General features: G+C 41.3%; 2 protein-coding genes across 6 annotated transcripts in view; both read right to left on the bottom strand.

Annotated features, from left to right (window-relative positions):
* Positions 1-3,859: 3,859 nt before the first annotated feature.
* LOC104255889 (CD59 glycoprotein-like) lies at positions 3,860-5,821 on the bottom strand. Its single transcript, XM_009810128.2, has 3 exons — positions 5,758-5,821; positions 4,779-4,895; positions 3,860-4,174 (listed from the first exon to the last, which is right to left on the bottom strand). Exons 1-3 carry the CDS (start codon positions 5,810-5,812, stop codon positions 3,969-3,971), a joined length of 378 nt encoding a protein of 125 aa, XP_009808430.2. The 5' UTR covers positions 5,813-5,821; the 3' UTR covers positions 3,860-3,968.
* A 646-nt stretch (positions 5,822-6,467) lies between these two features.
* The window catches only part of TACC2 (transforming acidic coiled-coil containing protein 2), a 101,482-nt gene continuing 88,471 nt past the window's right edge, over positions 6,468-19,478 (bottom strand). For all 5 annotated transcript variants that reach the window (XM_059821005.1, XM_059821002.1, XM_059821006.1 and 2 more), the window contains 5 exons: positions 16,111-16,154; positions 9,903-10,063; positions 9,215-9,321; positions 7,964-8,084; positions 6,468-6,985 (listed from right to left, as the gene is read on the bottom strand). In XM_059821005.1, the coding sequence (XP_059676988.1) occupies positions 6,920-6,985; positions 7,964-8,084; positions 9,215-9,321; positions 9,903-10,063; positions 16,111-16,154 (499 nt within the window). In that variant the 3' untranslated portion in view covers positions 6,468-6,919. The remainder of the gene's footprint in view (positions 6,986-7,963; positions 8,085-9,214; positions 9,322-9,902; positions 10,064-16,110; positions 16,155-19,478) is intronic.

Here is a 19,478-nt window from a genome sequence, read left to right as displayed (position 1 = left end):
CTTAAAGCCACGCTGCCAAGCATCACGTGCTGCTTCTGTGGTTCTTTCGGAACTGAATCCCACACTGGCTCTGCCCTTGTTTTTTTCAGATGCTAACAAAGTTTACTTGTACCTACGCCACCAACACGATGCCTTTCTAGCTACACTCTTTATACGCAATGTTACTCGGATTAACACTGTTATCATTTTTTCCCACTCGGTTGGGAGTAAATATGCTACGTCTAAGCACGTCATAAATTTAGCAATTAAAAATGCCCCATGCACTGCTGGCTTTGGATGATAAGAGGGAGTGTATGTGCACACAGGGTGATAACGTTGAGCTCCATGGATCGCAGTCAGGACTTCTGATTCCAAAAGCATAAAACTCCTCCCCAAGGGCAGTCACCAGCCACTGGTGACAGCTCCGGGTTATGTCTAAAACATCTATAGGGTCCAGAAAGGTTGAGACCCTTTGGAGCGATGCTCACAATGAAACCTGTCCCAGTGAGGCTTTCGTTGCACGCAAAGACAGGAGAGCACAAGGTACGAGGGTGTTCTTTGTTTTAATCCCTACTGAACAGAGCCAGATGACTAACATTTCACACGAAACAAAGGTTAAAAAAGAAACTGTGGTCTGTGACACCCAGATGTACTTCAAAATTCTTTCATTAAATAGCAGAGCCGGTATTGAGGTGATCTTCTCTGATCTACACCTTAAAGGTCACGAGCCTCCAGAGTTGCTTATTCCTCACCAGGAAGAACGACAGCTTGGAATCTTGCTCTCACTGGGGGAAAATTCAGGTGTGGCTGAATGTTGACAGAAATTCAATCATACATTTGCATGTATGCTGTTTGAATCAGTGCAGGGGTGCTTTGCTCAGATGTGCCCTCCTGGTAGGTCCCGAGGCTCTCGTGGTCTTTGAGAAGACAGGGAAAATAAGGAAACGCTGTCTGTACTGTCAAAAACAAGAGGATATAAAGAATTCATGGAAATTATGATTTGGGGCTATCTGTAAGTCCTACAAGCTATAGTTATAATTGAGAGTTTCTCTCACTTATGAATCAGAAATTATGACTCTCTTGCTTTGGAGATCCTTTCTTGAAGGTGAGAGGCTAGCGTTAAACTCCAAGCCAGTACTCACCCAGCTGATCCACTACATAGATCCAACTAATACAACAGACGGAAAAGAACTCCTGTCATTTTTAGTTGCAGCAGAAGGCATTCCCTTACCCGTTTCTGCTCCTTTTGCCCCAACTGCCTGTCAACATTAAGGAAGACAGAAAGAGTACGCCACCGCGCCAGGAGTGATTAGACTTCAGAACAACCAAACTACAGACAATTACTTTCTATTTTACATATGACTGGGAATAGCTCTGCACAGTCATGGCAATGGAAAGTTTAAAACATTTTCTGTATTTTTAATCGATTTTAAAGAATATTCCTTCCGTTTTGTTCCATTTTTTCTGTGCTTGTCTTCCTGTTAATGTTTATGCCAAGAACCACTGTGAAACCCCTCTGAGATCATCAATCCATAAATACGGTTTATCGTTTCTAGATATATACACGCACGCCCACTTCAGGTTCATAATTAGGCAGGAAAAATGTCAGACCCGTAAAAAGCAAAACACAGCCCCTTACGTGCTGGGTGGCAGAATCCAACGGAGGCGGTGGGAGGCTGTGAGCTGCCTGAAGGTCTGAGTCCTGGCTGTAGGCAGGAATGACAGATGGTGTTTGTCAAGAGGATAGAGCCTTACCTTCTTATTTTATCACGGAAATAGCACAGTAAGTAAACTATCAACATTCACTATTTTACCTAACAGATTTAAGAAATACATCCCACAGAAAAAAAGCCAGAATTCCTGCTGGAAAACAGACCACCAGATGCAATTAAAAGATGCAGTTGTGTATCAAGAGACATTGTCAGCCACTGCATTTTATTTTTTCATTAAGGAAATGCACTGAGCATATACAGAGATTGCATTCAATACAGATTTATCATTCCAGAACAATCAGAAAACAAAGACACAATCAATACATATTTCCTGTAGCAGAACAGATTGAAGGAACTGATTCAAGCTGAGAATGAAACGACAAATACTTAAACCAACTTAAGTGATTTTTACACAGATGAGCTATTTAAGCCTAAATTAACATTCTCAGCCGAGATCTGTTGCGTTGTTGCAATCTTTATGTTTAACAGCTTCATCAGATGCGCCTAGCAACTAAGCATAGACCAGAACCGCCTCATCCGAGAGCCTGTTCGAACGAAACCCCAGAAGAATTGTCCCAGCCTGAAGCCACAACCTACAAGGAGATGACGCAGGATCCAGACAGAGGCAAGAGTACAATAAAACAAGGAGACAGTTTGGTCCATGTGACAGGCAACAGCTAAAAGGCAGGCTAGGGTTATACTCTACGTGGAGGTTTCACTGATTTCACTTGAAGAAGCTCTCTAGAGTTTGCAACCTTAATAAAATTTTAGTGAATGTGCAGAATTCTATGACATACTGCCTGGAATTGATTTTTCAAAGAATTACACTGAAAAAAAGGTCACAACACAAAGCTAGTGGAAAAAGTATTTTGCCACGTATTTTGTTGAGTTCCATAAACTTGAGGACCAAATCTTTTTCCAAATGGGCAACTAAAACTAGAACTCGAAAGAACACCTCTACCTCAGTTACACCAGCTGGACTTTAAGCCAGTCCTGTGCATGTTGTGTGCCAGAGATTAGACCAGATCATCACAGTTGGACATGAAAATCTACAAATATCACTCATCTGCTCGTCTGTCCCTCTGAGTTTTGAATCAAAGGAGGTACCACCCTGCTCTCCAATACCATAGACCCAAGACCCTGCTTAGTGCTGTCACATTGTGCGTTACGTCACTTCTCGTCTTGCCTACTTTCAACACAACCACTACAAAGGACCGTCTGCCTAGTAGCTAGTGATGCACGATGCCTTCTACGATGTGTCCCATTCTGGTTCATTTACTTGGTAAGACTGCAATGAATGGGATTATTAAAAATGTTGATTTAGTTCCTTCCATCTCAAAAGATCTCCAAGTAATTTCATTCACTTTGCAAAATGAGAAGCATATATAAACCACCACAGATCAACTCAATTACGTCACTGAAGGGGGAGAGAGGTACTCTTACTCCCAAAGAATGAAGTTTAGGACAATGAAGAATTAACTACATCGTTGAAACCACAAGAATTTGGATAAACAAAACAGTTATTACTCAAGTTATAATTTGCCTACAAGACAGGGATTAACCTCTTGTTCTCAAAACCAGCAGGAGAGAGAGAACGAGCTGATCTTTGGAGGGAGCTTACCAGTTCAAAACAATTTCCAAGCTCTTTTTTTTCCTTCTTCTTCCAATGTTGTGGTAAGATTCTCAAAGGATCAGAAAAGAGAAGTCTGGAAGGGTTTTTTTTCCACGAAATATACAGACTATAACATACCTCCACGCATTGTTCTCTTACTGACCTTCTCTTACCAGTTTGTATTAATACTAAATCATCTTTATTTCAAGTTTTCTGGCTTTGTCCAGTTCGCAAATGTTCTCTGAAAGACTAATTTGCTTGCTAGAATTTTCAGTCACTTTGTGCTTGAAAATTTTAGCTTGCTTTTGGATGTCTGCCAACAGTAACCACCATTTGGAAGATATTGGTCCTTTACTCGTCTACAAGGCTATGTGCAGTTAAGATTTCTCCTTCTCTTTATACGTACTATCTAAATCGTAGGAAAATGTTACGTATTCTCACAATCAACCCCTTACAATAAACAAGAAGAGGGCAGCGTTTCTTACATATAGGTCAAGACATATTTAGCAGATGGAACAATTGTTATCTGAACATCTGTCAGGTCTGCCTGCTGCTTTTTGCCTACCGAGAAATATGGTGCATGGAGTAACGTGATTAGGAAATATAATCATCCCTTTCTATAAAGGTAGACTTGTTACTTCAGGATACTCGATTCTTCCCCTGCCTCATGTCAGCTTCAACAACGGGTGCCACAGCAATGTGAAGACGAGGAGAGAGAAGTAGCTCGCGGAGGCGGTGACTCTTGGAGCCAGGCTTTTTGCATTGCAGTTGTTTGAGTAGCAGCAGTGAACGCTCACTCCCGGCGCTCTGGATCCGTCCCTCCTCGCCCGCTCGCAGAAGGACCGGAACGAACAGGACTTCATAACGCCACCTAGAACAGAGCCACACTGAACCCAAGCGCACCTGCGTGCTCACGGGCACCCGCTCCTGTCTGCATCCCCTCAGCATGAGCCTGACCATCCAATATCGAGCAACAACATTAGGGTTGGCTGTTCCTTACAAGTAAACGAATGCAATTGCATCAGATTACTGCACACTAACAAGCTCCCACTTCAGTTAAATAATTATAATTTATCTTAGATGCAACTGAGGCAGCTTAAATATCTCTGAACGTGCTCAAGTGCAGCATCTCATTAGCTTCTTTTACTTCCTAATTTCCAGGTAAGTCATTTAACTTAAAAATGACAGGTTTCAGTAAGAAGTGAGCGATACTTAAAATGCTTTTTTACAGCTTTCCCACCGTGTGGATACGGCTCATCATGGCATACTGGCAAATCATAGTCAGTGGGGTTTTGTATCAGATTGCTGCTAAACCAGTAAAATAAGGGATTGAGATTTATTAATAGGGTTTATTTTGAGAGGAAACATTTACCTTTGTTTTTCTCCTTAGCTTACTATATATACTCTTTCCAACACTGATTATTTATTTCTATTATTAAAAGTTTAATGAGTCTGAAGTGTTTGCAACTACTTACTTGCTTGTCCTCTAATGACGGCGCACGCATCTGAATGCCCTGGACATTGCTGAGTTCCTTGTCTGTTACAGTCTTCATCACTAGAACCTACACAGGTGTAACACTGCAGTGCTTCGCCTGGCATTAAGGAAAAAAAGACCACTTACTTACAACAGTAGTGTTTTGTAGTTACAAAAAATAATTTAAAATATCAGCTACACAGTCTTTCTAATTTTGTTTGAAGCACACACAAAAAATTGCAAAGAGTTTTTTAAAAAATCTAAAGATTCTGCAAATCCTATAAATTTTTCTTTTTTAGAAGTGGTCCAGATACTGATTTTAAAGATAAAAAAAATCAGCCATATACTATTTAGTTGTTACAATTTGCACTTAAAATAATCCAAGAACATCTGATGTTCTGTAATTGCATCCACATCTTCTTGTAACATTTTCAGAGCAGAGTCCACTGTAACAAGTCGGAGTGTCATGTTTTTCTCTCCCCCTCCGTAATGATCGTTGGTCCACAGTACCATGAAAAAAGTACACTGCAAGCACATAAAATCTTACTATGACCCATATTTCATTTTCTCCTAAAGTATCAATTCAGCTGGAAGGCACAACAGCGTATCTTAAAGAGTTTTGCTTTTGTTTAAACATTACAACCGGAATGCGATCCTCTCTTTTCATTGGTTCAAACTACATGGTATTTCCAAAGGCAAGCAGGAATTTGAAATATATTTAAAATACCATTCTTCAAACTTGCAGAGCAGAAGGCACACTTGCTGTCCAAAGGGACACGTGCATTTAAATTCGTTAGCATACATACTGATGTTTACATTACATAGCAGAGGTGAAACTCTGTGCTGCTAACCACACACACAAAATAATCCGAAACCAAACCAACGCAGGAGAGAAGCCCAGAACCACAAAAAGGCTCAGCCATGCCTGAAGTAGGAAATGAGAAAGAAAGAAGAAAGGGAAGAAAAGGGACTTGACTTACTTTTGAGTACGAAAAGGGAGCTGACAAGGACCAGGCTGAAGACTGTCCACATCATGGAGATACAAGAGATGTACCATTAGCCAAAGAAAGCAGTTTGTTTGCTACTAAAGGCTTAACGTTTATCTTACATCCCTAATCCTCTGCAGAGGCTAACTTAAAGGATAAAGAGGTGTGCGAGAATGCTACTTACCTAGCTTATTCTGGTTGTCCTTCTAATCACACCTACTTCATCTCCACAAACCCCGCAGGCAAATTCTTCCAGTAGCAGGAAGAAGAAAATGTATTCACCTTTCAGTGATAGATATGCTTGAAAACCACCACCCCATCATCGCAGGTCACAGCCTCCAACTCATGCAAACAGTCTCATTACATTTGTCTATGGGATTTGCTGGATCAGGGTCAGAGTATTAAACATTTTTGAGGATTAAGCCTATGCTTGGGACATGAATGGTCCAAATCTAGCATCTATATAGATATATTTATAGAGAGCGCAAGATATAGACCCAGATATGTGCACATAAGTAATAGATTCTTGTGACCCACGGAGCGCTCCGAGCTGTGACCCATGAAGTGCTTTCTGTGGAGGAGTTCCTTAGTAAAAGCTGCTGTATCTGGCGCTGCACATGAAGTAAGCCAGCGAAGCAGATAAAACAGAGCCATACTTATCTTCAACTTTCAACGAAAAAATTTATTTACAATAGAGAATTTCATTTAAGTGACATGCATTTTCTTTTTTTTCATTTTTAATTTTATTTTACAAATCAGCAAATGCAGATAAAGTTTACACTCCTTAAGGCAAGAGTCCCCATGCAAGTAATACATGTTTATATTAAATCCAAAAGACATCCAACATGGGAACTCATGTACAAAGGGAAGGCTAGGATCAGCAATTTGTAATTTCTTAGAGAACTTGACAATCTCCCTGATACAGGAACTTTGAGATCAACTTGCTATGAATTATACTATGAAAATGCAAACAATAGCAAGAAATTCTGATAGTCATCTTAGTACTGCATACAATTAAATCAACTTTATTTAGAAAGAAAATACAGTAGTGCATACGAAAAAGTGAAAATATAACCTGTCCACATAAATGTATGGACATCAGTGTGCCAATGGTCATATTGCACTCAATATCGAAGTCCAGAAATTTGGTTAAAAGTTAGCTTTTCCCCATTTTGGCAATCAGTTCATCACAAATCTTTGTTAATTCTTCTATCTCTTTATTCTGGAAAATAAAAGTCAATATTAAGTAATATGAAAAATATTGTTGCATTAAGTTGAGGGTTTTTTTTTTAATTAACCAACCTTTGGGAGGGGTTTTTTTTTAATTATCCAACCTTTGGGAGAAGTGTGGGACAATTAAGTTTTCTCCAATACTGAGAACAGAATATCTCTCTATAGAGAGAGATATATACATGCATACATAGCACATCTACGTATAGTGCATTCACACAATATGCTTACTTATTTCCATGTACAGCTCCTCCGACTTCAATAAATACAATTCAGCTCTAAAGCACACAGCTTTATAGCACTCACTCCTAGCACACCATAATAATACTAGTGTAAACTTGTTTCTAGGCTGCACTGTTATAGCATTATTTTAACCCTGTTTTCCAGGGGCTCTAAGCAAGGACGAGCTGTACTATACCGAACACAAGCTCCTTTGCTGAGCTAGAGAACACGAGATAGAAATAGGGAGTTCCTACAGTCACTTCTGCCCTAAGCCGTACAGATCTGTATCTGATCGTTCTGTCTGTTAACTGTGGAGGCACCTAAGCTGAAACTAAAAATGGAAACAAAAACCGAAAGAAAAAACTAAACCAAGAAGATCTTAAACCTGAGAACCAAAGCAACCCAAGGGCCCTGCTTGGTACACAGGTGCCCACTGCGCTTTGACCGAGCCTGAAGCAGCCCCGAGCGCTGGCCAGTGGCCGAGATCAAAGCCTGGCAGATGGGTCCACTTGCCCCAACTGCCTGGTGCACGCAGCTGATTTTGTTGTAAGGTCGGGCAACTCTGCTCTCCCTGGGGCCGGGGAGCTGCCGGGCCAGCTGGACCTGAGGTGCTGGAGAGGTCCTCGGGCAGACCTCGGCTGCGGTCTGAGCTCCGGAGGAGAGCTGCATGCAGCCACTCTGGGGAAGTTTCACTTAACTTTGGTCATCCCGTTGACTTCTGCGTTAAAAGAGCTGAATTGCCATTTACCTTTTGTTCCAGTGTTCTTTCCAATGCGTCCACTTTCAGCTGCTCTTTACGAAGGCTGGCCTGATACGCTGCTTGCTCTTGCTGAGCCTTGCCTCTCACTTGTGCAATTTCAGCATTGGCTCTAGAAAAACAGAGATTTTTTGTCACGTCAGGTTCTCTACAGGACAGGACAGCGGGTACCGAAGGATGGACTGCATCTTAACAGATGGGTGGTGAGGGCAGGGCTGCTTTCTGCATGTCTTTGAAAGTAGGCTGAGACTTGTTCCTACAGACGCTTCATGACTCCCTCTCTTGCTCAGCACAGGCTGCAAAGTCTTTTCTCAATGTCCGTGTTGTTCTCTCCCTGCTTCTCTCAGATGTTTGTGCTGGGGTCATAAATATCGCTTAGGTAGAGGTGTTTTATGGAAGTTTCCAAATCTGATCTCCAGTTCTTACAGACTAGTCTCACAGCTGGGACAACAGCTGAAAAGCAAATTCAAGTCTCACTTGGTTTTAGGTACGAATCAATCCTAGTGACATTTTAGAGATATCTCTTGGGTCTCGGGGACTGTAATAAGAGTCCTGAATGTAATCCCTAGAAATGCTTTCTCGGTTGTTACATGGAAGCATAGAAAAAAAAAAGATTTTTAAAAAATCAGCTGAAGCTGCCTGTCTTAAGCCACAATCAGATGTTCGCTCCTTACCAGTGGCTTAAGGAGCTACTATCCACGCAGATCCGGCACGATCTTTTGCGCAACTATTCCTCGTCGCCCTCAGCACAAGTTGGGCTGATCCAGCTTAGATAACCGGTGTTAACTAGGGAGAGACCGCCTGTCTGATTCTGCACTGAAACAGCTGAGCAGCACTTACATGTTCTGTTCTGCCGATTGATGCAGGGGCAATAATACAGCACAGGGGCAATAGCAAATCTCTGGGGGCAGGAATACTGGCTGTAGGTGCAAATATCTGAGCACAGCCCTCCATAGCTGCATAAACCTAGCTAATGCCTTCTTTCTGGATCTTCCCTGGAAAATACATTAAAGAAACATGAAGACATCTGATAAAGATAGAAATTTAAGGTGTTCTATACGGTCAGGAGCTGAAAGAAACATGAGCACATTACAGAAATTCTCATTACGGCCTTTTGTTCCCCCTCCATCACAGAGCAGGCTGTGCTCTGCGTATTGAAGGAGCAGGTTTGGGATGCAAGGTCCAGGCACAGGAATCCTCCTGCAGCGTGAACTCCTAAACGAGATGTGTACAATCAATTACCTGTCCAGTTTTTCCTCAGCGTGGATTTTGAGTGCTTGATACCTCTGCTCTTCCTTCTTTACTCGTGATAAATATTCCTGCGCACATTTCTTTAACACTTCTTCATTCTTAAATGAGAAGATGACATTAAATTTAATCCAAGAGGTTGAAGTGTAGGACAGGCACCTCTTTGCGGGAGTCATGTTCAGATATTTTAAGGGCTGCAGTCTAACCCTGACACCCCCCCTCCAGAGGCCATCTGAAGCAATATTACACAATGCAAAAAGCTTTACAATTCTTCTGTTTGCATTTGGTACACGGCTGCAATCCTTCATCTGAGGATTACGCTATGTCACGCACTTTGGACAGAACCTCCGACCCGAGGAATTCACGTCCTAGGTTTTAACAGAATGCTCAGTCCAGAAGCCAGCCCTGATACGTGCTCAAGTCCCGCAGTTACATGACATCTATTGAAATCGCACTGTCACAGATGGGAGCAACTTACTCTTGTGCAAGACCTTCATCTTTTTTAAGCCAAAAAGAAAGCACAAATGAGCATTCATGTTCTCCCTCCCACCAGCACGCTGCAGGCTAATGTAGTACATCGGATTTGACTGGAAACAAAGGCGTGCCTTCTGTTAAGTGGCACTGGTACACACGAGAGCCTGCTAGCTTTGCTCTTAAAGGAGGGGACTTTAACGTGACTCACCTTCCGAAACCCCTCCAATACTTCTTTCATTTTTTCGTATCTCCTGAAAAGATCTGCCAGTGACTTCTCCACTGAGTTCAGATCTGCCAAAGCTTGTTCCTTCTCCACTATCAGCTGCTGAACAGTGTGATGGGAGACAGATTTCTCTCTCTGTTCATCCTCTGTTAGAAAGAAGAGAGGGGGAGGAAAAAAAGTGATTTTCAAAAGGGTAATAGTAGTAAGAACACTGACTTCACTATCATCTATAGTTTCTACTATACTGTGCTCTACATTCTGTATTAGTAAGTTTGCGGGATCCAGAAAACTCATTTTTATATAAAGACACAGTCCTGTTTCAGAAAAAGGTTGCTAAATAGAGTGATATTTAAGTATTTTGATGTTGGGTAAAATGTGAATATATCTCTGTACTAATTTATTTCACTTTGAACTCAGCTGTTCCCATGAAAAAGGCAGGAGTTGGATTTCCCTTGTTTGCCTGAAGATGCACTAGCTGAAGGCAAGGACATTTATGCATATTACTAGCACTGTCAAGAAATTATTTGCCATAGCTGATATATGCTTGCCATCTCCTGGCATCTCTTCTAATCCTGTACAAACAAGGCACTTCGTTTAATGGAATTCAACTCTACCTCTTCCCTTGGAAAAAGAGCGTTGTGCAAACTCTCAGTCTTATAATTACTGTAGGCAAGTGCCAGAAAGGAAATCTAACATTAGACAGACTTTCTAAGTTCTGGTCTGTAGAAAACATCTTCCAAGCTCCTCCTGTGTATAGTTAAATTTGAGGCAGGGATGGTGGGAAGAACACAACAGGAATCCAAATCCATATGGAAGAGAACTTTTCAAAGGAATTGACCTAGTAATAAATTAGAATCCCCATATAACACTGGAAGAAAAGGTCTGGCATTGTCTTCCAAAGTGCTTCATTGTTTGCTTCATATCCTAAAATATGATTCTTGTGTCCATATTTTAAGGGCTACTTTGAATGATATTGGAATGAAAAGCAACCCGCAAAACCCAGCAGCTTTATATTACCGTTTTCCTTTGTCTATGATTGATAGAAACTAAAATAAGGTAAGAAGTTCTCCCATGTAAAAAGCACAGGGCATTTCAGAATCTACAACTTTTCATTCAGGCCTTTATATTTTGAAACATAAAGAACTAAACAAGAGTTTATTTTTTATTTGATTAGAAGTCTTCATCTGAAATAAGCACTTCAGAGTGTTGGTCAGCTCTGAAATGTCAAGAGTTGATACTGTCAATTCTCAAACTGAGATTAATCTCTTCCTTTTGCATATTCAATCCTTTTACACATGTCTTTCCTAGCCTAACTAAGCCCAGAGCAGGGACGATGCCATGTTGGCTATGTTCCGTGCTCCTCTGTGCGCCCCCGGAGAGCACCTTGCTGGGGCAGAGCAGGACCTGAGGTTATACTGCTCTATGTGATGCAGAAGACCGAAAGAACCAGAGAAGCTCTCAGGACCTGCACTGAGTTTGCAGCACTGGAAGTTGTAACAGCTTTATTTTACTGCAGAACAAACACCTTTGATATGGCAGAACTGAGAAACCTAGAGGCCTATAATGCCTTCTTAAAGACACTCTGCGACCATCTGTAATGTCAAAATGAATGTATTCTCAAGTAAAATAAGAAAACCATTTGTCATCCTTTGTTTATTTTTCTAAATCTGCGAAGTTGTCACCTTGTGTTCCAGCGCAAGATTTGTTTAATCACGCTGGAGATTACACACTGTCTAGCTTAATTCCAAAACACTTACTGGCAGGATCCAGTTCTTTGGCAAAACCTCTGTCGTCGCAACTCCAGGCAGGAGGGATCCATTTGCATGATCACGTAATGTACTTAAATGTATTTAATGTCACAACTTTTTACTTTTTCTGAGACTGCTGTCTGCGGTATTTTAGCAACTTCCTTCTTACTTGTTTCTAGGGCAATCTAGAAAGTTAGTAATTCATGACTCACAACTAGCGAGCAATTCCTGTTGCTCCCGGTGCATGGTGGTGCCCTCCTCTCTCCTCAGCTGGACCAGCTCCCCGCACACTCATCCCCAGCCCCACTTCTTCAACTAGCACATGGGAATTAGGGGCAAGTGATACCCCATGCTCCCTTTCTCCTCTCCCTTCCACGACAGACTAGAGGTGTCCACGGACGGGGAAGTGTGCTGAGGCATCATTAAACTCCAAGGGGAAAACAGGAATTTATACTGGGGACAGGAGTGAGATATAAATGGGAAAGAGGGAAAGTTTCCAGCGAGCTTTAGGAAAGGGTCGTCTGATTGATAGATAACAGTTAAGATCCACTTAAAACCAAAGTGGTTAAATACTACAGAAAACAGAAACTGGCATCTGGCTGGAGGGGGACTGGAAGATCTATGGGATATTTTCTAAAACTACGATTCAGCTGCTTAGCGGAACTGTGTTGATAATAGTCTGCCAGTCAAATCTTAGTTAAGCAGTTACAGATACTTGTTTCTGAAGATATTTATGAGGTTATGCGATTAAAATATTTTAATTAAATGGCTTCCATGTCTGTAACACACACTGTCCACGGCTCACCAACAATAACAACAGTATGCTCAGGACTAACACTATCCAAATTGACAGAATCAGAGCACCGCCACAGCAGATCCGCTTTCAGGCTGAGCTCAGTATTACTTACATTACTTAATGGGAATGCAGCAAACGGAGAACAAAAGCAAAAGAAACTAAAAATGCAAAATGCTGGTGTGAAAGTTGGTGAAAAGCTTTACTTACCAGGCTTGCCTGTTTTGTTTTTGCAAGCAAATAGCAAGAAGCAACAAAAACGGAAGCAAAATAGAAAATCAGGAATTGTTAGGAAAGCAGAAAATAAGTAATGCAACAACCTGTAATGCACAAAGCATAACATCTGATTGTTTTTCACAATGAGAATTTAATTATGTATTTAAACGTACAAGTATAAGGATACATTTTTAACAGGAAAACCCCCAACATTACAAATCCATCGATAAAAAGGAAATCCACGACAGGGATTTTGGAAGGGAACTGTGGCTGGCTGTGATTGAGGTGTGTGTAGGGTGGGGTGCAGTGAACACCGGGGTGACACAGGCTCTGTTCCGTACGGCTGTCAGTGCCCCGCAGTCGTAAGCTGCAAAACTTGGGCAACAGTCAGCAAAGCAGTAGCACAAGCAGCAGGCTAGCCTGGAAAGCCTGTTCTTTTTTCTCCCCCCTCCTCAGTATAAACAAGAATGTGTTAGGGGCTGAGGCAAGTGTAAGAAAAAAGGAAAAAAAGTTACAGCACCAGTAAAAAATACGCAAAGAGACACTAACAGGGATCTATACACTGACAGCTTGCAAGCTATGGCTGTACAGAGTATGGCATGAACTAACTGCATAAGCTAAGCTAAGTAATCTTGAGTTCTATAGGTATATGACAGCAAATACTAGACCTTCCACAGCCCTTGAAATCAAACGCAATTACTGTTTGCAATGCGTGTTTTCAGTGCCTTTATAGGCAAACATACACAACCATATATTGTTAATATGGAATATTTTCAATATTCATTATACATACACATGACAACCTATAAAAAGCTGAGCAGGACCTATCAACCGCACTGAATATTCATTAAAGGGATTTGTGAAATTGATTCATTTGTAATGCCCTCCTAACAGGGCTGTATAAATAGCTCAGAAGGGTTAAATCATAAACAGAAACAGCACAGGCATTTCTTTTGTTAAAATGCATATTTTGCTTTAGCAGTAAGGCTTTGCTGTGATAATAGTTCAGTGAAGTATATGCAAATAGCACACAGACAATCATTTTCCTCAACAGCGTGGCATTTGAGCGAACGAATTCCTTTATCAAAACGGACACTAATTTACGACAAATGACAGGAGAAAGTGGGACAATTAGATCAAACATCTACAGTAAACGCAGGGAGACGAAGCCTCACATTTAACGTGTTACCATGCTGCAGAATTTGCATACTGCTCTAATTAACATACGCTTCTGTGACACTGTTGTTGTTTCAGTTCCTTTGCAAATGGACAGCAAATTACATTATTTATAGCCATAGCTCTTAAAAACTTGCCAGAGATTATTTGAAAGACTCTGACTGATACTCTGAATTTGAAGTTTAAAGATCTTTCTATTTCCTCAGTGGTCAATGGCCTGATGCTTTAATTATCCTTGATTTCTTTGCAACAAGAGGAAATGGCAATTGTAGAATTTACTGTGTATGCCATGGCTGTGCCTTTGCCTTAGGACCCCTATTCTACATCTTCTTGTTGCACTGCGCTCTCACAATTTGAATTTTATTTTTTTTTAGATCTGTTTCTCAAACATAGAATTTGACTTTGTTATTAAAAAGAAACTTCTGTTGCTAACTATATGCATATGCTTGGGAAAAAAGGACAGGTCCTGTGTTTGTACATATGAATGGCCAGGTTCAGGGACCTGAACCATACCATATGAAGCCATACCAGAGTATGTTTAGTGTAAACCAAAATTAATTAAGTTCTCCTATTTTAACACTTGCATGATAAGAATGACAGACGTTATGTCAGAAGGCAGGCAAATTTGCTCAGTTGTACACACAAAAGGCAATGGAGGCGTAACACCATAGAGAATGAAGCCAGGCATATTATTATTCTGTATTATTCATATTATTCATATTATTCACATTATTCATATTATTATTATTATTATTACTACTACTACTACTATACTACAACATTTATTTATTTACTTATTTATTTATAGGCCCATTTTTGCCTTCACTTGAAAGGAGGCTGAGGTGTCTCCCAACAGCTGGGAAATGCAGGAAGGCGGCAAAAGCACCAGACATGGAACTACTTCACCCCACTCTCTTTGGGCAAAAATAGGCAAAGTCACTACAAACGTACGTAAACACAACTCAAGCATTAATTAAAAAAAAAAAATACAACTGAAAAGAAACCAAAAGTTTGGGGGTCACATAATACTGACTGTATATGAGGGGACTGCCAATTTTAAAAGGGGCAAAACAATATCGTATGTTGATAGCTGTAATAAGAATCCTTCCCTGTTAAAAACCTGTTAGAAAGATGCAGGTATGCCTGTTGTGTTCCTGGCACACTGTGCTCTCTCTGACACTTCGCTCAGGAGGAGTAAGAGGAATAATTTCTTTCTTTTTGTTTTTCAATGAACACAGTGCAAACAGGCTGGATTCAAAACACTCCCTGCTCGCAGATATGGTTAGCCAGGCTAGCCTTTCTCCTGCATCTCACAGCCCAGATTTAACTCCAAGGCCACTCCTAATCGCTTTTAGCACTATTTCACAGTTCTCTGCTGCTTTACTCGAGCTTGTCCAGATGAGCTTGGTCCTGCTTTCTCATCAGCCACTGCTTCTTCTCCTGCTCTTCCCAGCAATTTTGGCCATAGAGAAGCCACGACCCCGCTCAGCCGTTCGCCTTTCTGGGAGACAGCTCGAGCTGAAGCAGTCCAGGGCAGCACAAGCCACTGGTGCTTTCTATAGCCAGACTAAGAAAAAAGAGCTTTGGAAACCTTATGAGGAGGCTTTAAAATCACGTCCCGTGGGCAAGACCTGGAAGCACACGAGTCCTGCATTTTTTATTTGTGGGGCATGCTGTTAACAAAGGCGTTTTCTAATTATTGCGAGACAAAACATGTCGTAATTTAGACCTTAAAGGAGACCCCTATGTCAGTAAATAACTGGGGAGGTAAATTGGCCACTCATAATCTCTCAGCTGGGACGGGAATTAATCTAGGTTTTGGTCTGACCAATGCACTTAGCACAGATAATCCTTGTTGTTGTAAAGAGCTAAGTTTGGTATCTCCTATTAAACAGTTGGGAGCGGATGACTAAAGGGTTTTTAGGTCATTGAAAGTCTCTCCCGGAGATACCCGTGAATTCTGGGCAAAGCATTTGAACATGTTTCCTATGAGACAGTTTGCTTTGATGCAGAAGAAAAAGCGCTGACCTTTCTGTATTACCTGCACTGCCTCAGGGGCTACTTTCTGTAAAATGAAGCGCTAGCTTTTCATCACAACCCGGCAGCACACATCGGTGTCCTCAGATGCATTCACAACTCCCAGCAGCATCAGCAGATGTAGCTAGCATCAAAATGAAGCCCACAGACTTCAACCATGTTTCTAGGCTCTCTTCAGAAAATCAGAGAGGAGTATAGCATCTTTCAGAGTAGAAACACCTACCTATCATCTGAGCAATCGTCTTCTCATATTCTGAAACTATTTTCCTATAAGAGGGAAAAAAAAAAGAAAAGCTTTTGGCAAACATCATAATTGCTAATGCTTACTTAGAAAATAATGCTACTCAATAACTGAACTACGGTATTTTAAAAGAGATACAGAGCCCCTTCACACTTTTGTATGCTCCTTATTACCTGAGTAACAAATAAATCCAACAACTTAAACATTGCACCTGATTTTTAATTCTCCATGTAAAGCAATATAGGTAGGGGGAGGGATTGCTTTGAAACAAATTCTGTTACTTGAAACATGCCCAAAGTACATTACCAATCATGATTTAAATATAAACATAATCACATTGGTCTAATTCAAGAGTTACAAAAGTCTGATTTTTCCATTACTTTCTCCCCTCTTCTCCATGTTTGTGTATCCTTATTTTTAATGTAAACATTAAGTAAAGTTATAATTGGTAGAAAGTAAACCTAACAGGAGTATAGTTGGCCCTCATCCAAAATACATGTAATCTTCCACTCTCCAAATGTGACAAAATGATCCATTAGCACTTAAGAGAACAAGACCAAAATATTCAATTATGTGGCACAAAGTCCATCGTGTCCTATTTCCCAAATCTGTTTTTGAAACAGAGGTGGCAAAACATTACTTTTAAGACTATTTTATTTCATATACTCACGGTAGGCTTTGAATTTCCTTCTTGAAAAGAGGTTAGCCAAAATAAGCAGATTAAATGTGATTTAGAAAGATGATCCATCCCTTCCCAGAGCCAAATAAAGCTAATGAAATGAGACTAGCTTGATCTGTGCTTTGATTCATGAGCCACGTAGGACTGTCTACGAAAAACAAAACTACCCCACACTTCATCTGAAGTGGATATTCAAAATAGTTCACTGGTATTTGAATATGTCTCTTTTGAAGTCTTAGCTTGCTTTCACTTGCTCCATTTTAGAGAAGTTTGCTGCAGTCGGTGAGGTTACAGAAAGGATGTGGGAAAATCCTGAGACAAAAGTCAGCAAGGAAAGGAGTAACTTGTGGCGCTCCCAGACAACTAATGCAGTAACTCCAGTACCGCCTGTCTCAAATCTGAATCACAAACAGAGCCCAGAAACCCCCGAGAAGGCCACTTGCCCCAACGGTCAGTAGCGTCTCACTTGCCCTGGTCCTGCACTCAGCAGAGCAGGGGCTTTACAGCTGCGCACCCCGCTGACCCCGTCAGCCTTCAGCTAGAAACCGTTCTGGGTACTGGGGCCAGAGCCCGTCTCTGCACAGCTCACCACGCCTCCAGCCACCGCTTCCCCTGGGATCTGCCCGGGTGCTGCTTTCCCTGCAGTCAGTCCTGTTGTTTTAATTGCCTTTTTTCTTTTTTTTAATTTTAACCATAAACGACACTTTTGAGAGCAAAGATAGCTGCAAGGATTTTCCCCTAAAAGGAAGGGATTGGTTTCATGTCCAAAGAAGATTACTTCAAAAGCCTGCTGTAAGCAATAAGGAATTTAAAGCCATGTCATATCCTTGTAACACCAGGCACCTTTAGGAAGTTTTATCATCCTAGAAAATGAAGCCAAGGGCTTAGGGCAACGAAGACAACGTTAAACACTGTTAAAACACTACAGCACTTCCCAGCCTAGGCTGCACCACCGAAGTTGGCAGCAAAATGAAATAACATTATTCATTTCTTATTTTTACCAGCTCGGACTAGTTCAAGTAGGTACCACATTCTCTGCATTATCCAGCCTCATGAATCATGTGGCAGCTGTTCAATAGAAGTGGATACTGCAATGGCACATTGATTTTAATAATATTCGATTTGGAAAGCAAGGTAGTCCAGTGAAGTCTTGTTCCCAATTCATGTCAAAGGCTTCTTTCAGTCAAGCAGCCTAAATAACAGTCATTATGGCTGGGGAACCAAAGGATGCTGGCCACATCATTCCTCTCTGTGATGGCACTTCTTAACCCTAGCTTGACATGCTGCATAGGCTTAACTTAGAGTATTTTAGACATTCAGTCTATTTATCGACTTCCTGCAATTTCATAAGTCATAAACCCACCAAAATCCAGGGCTACAAAGGATCTCAGAGGTGATCTGCTTGACTTCCCTTACTGAGGCATCATCAATTAGACCTCCAAATAACCATATTTCAGTATTTCTTGCCTGCCTCTGGTTATATCCTTGGATTATGGTATAGCCCACCCGTTTAGCTCTTCAATAGTTATTACATTATTACAACTTTTCATCTTGGCTTCTCTTCTCTGGAGTGGAATTTCCTCCTGTCTGACGTTTTTCTAACTTAGCTAACTCAGGATATTCCGGGTGGAGTATGCAGGACGTGGGTAAAGGAGGATTGCTTCTCCTTCTGTGGAAAGTGATGCTTTTGTGCTTGCAACTCTAGATAATCCCTTCACTCCTTGCTTATCGTTATGTCATATCTAATTGCTGCATCTCTAATTTACCACACAGGGACTGTTTCAACATTTACTCTTCCAAGAGAAATCTTTCTTTGTGCACACATGCATATTTTATCATTTTGTGACAAAATTAGTCAGACTTTTTTTTCACCCATGTGTTCTAGGGATGTGCCTGTGGGAAATTTGGCTTAGAGAATGTGTTTTTTTCAAATCAAATTTTATTGAGGGTGTAGACACACAAGCAAATTACTGTGAGGAAGATGAAGGTACAGATCTACAGTGTGCCAGCTGCTCTGTGTCACCCCCTGCTCGCCTTTCATTAAGGAATGAGCAACCTCTGTCAGTGCCTGTTTGCAGCCGGCAGGCACGTGCACCCAGGCAGTTTCTAGAGAATACACCAAGTACCACACTTGACCGTGTGCTGAACGCTGAGACATTCCTTACACAATTCCTAATTTCGTTCATTCCTTGTTTGGCTTCCTTGGTTTGACTGCTTGCAGCAGCTCCTTTACATTTTGCCTCATTATGCATTTGAGGGCTATGCCAGGGTTTTGTCTCCTTTCCCAAGCAGAGCGCAAGAGAGGTGACAGAACTCAGCTGGGTGCTGGGAGATGGTTTTCCGAAAGAAAGCGGCTGCCCTTGCCTTTTGCAGATGCCTCTCTTAAGATGCTTTGGCTCAAAGCCCTGCGCTGCCGCTATTCAAATCTGCCATGTGGGACTCCTGGCATCCACGCTAGCGTTTGCCGAGTTCTGCAGCGCAGTTCCCTTTTACCCGTACTCCCTAAGTACAGTTTTCCTGGATATAAGCAGAAATTGCCTAAGCAGGTCATCACTTGATAATAGCTCATGGGCTTTAGCTTTAAACCACCGAGACATTTAATTTTGGGAAGAAGCTGGTGCTAGAATAGAAGTAATTTTGAAGAAAATTCAGTCTCAGAAGCAACAGCAGA

Source organism: Gavia stellata, chromosome 9 (genome assembly GCF_030936135.1).
Source record: "Gavia stellata isolate bGavSte3 chromosome 9, bGavSte3.hap2, whole genome shotgun sequence".
NCBI classification, from domain to species: Eukaryota; Metazoa; Chordata; class Aves; order Gaviiformes; family Gaviidae; genus Gavia; species Gavia stellata.
Note: the sequence above shows the minus strand (reverse complement) of the source record. Positions and strands in the feature narration are given on the sequence as shown.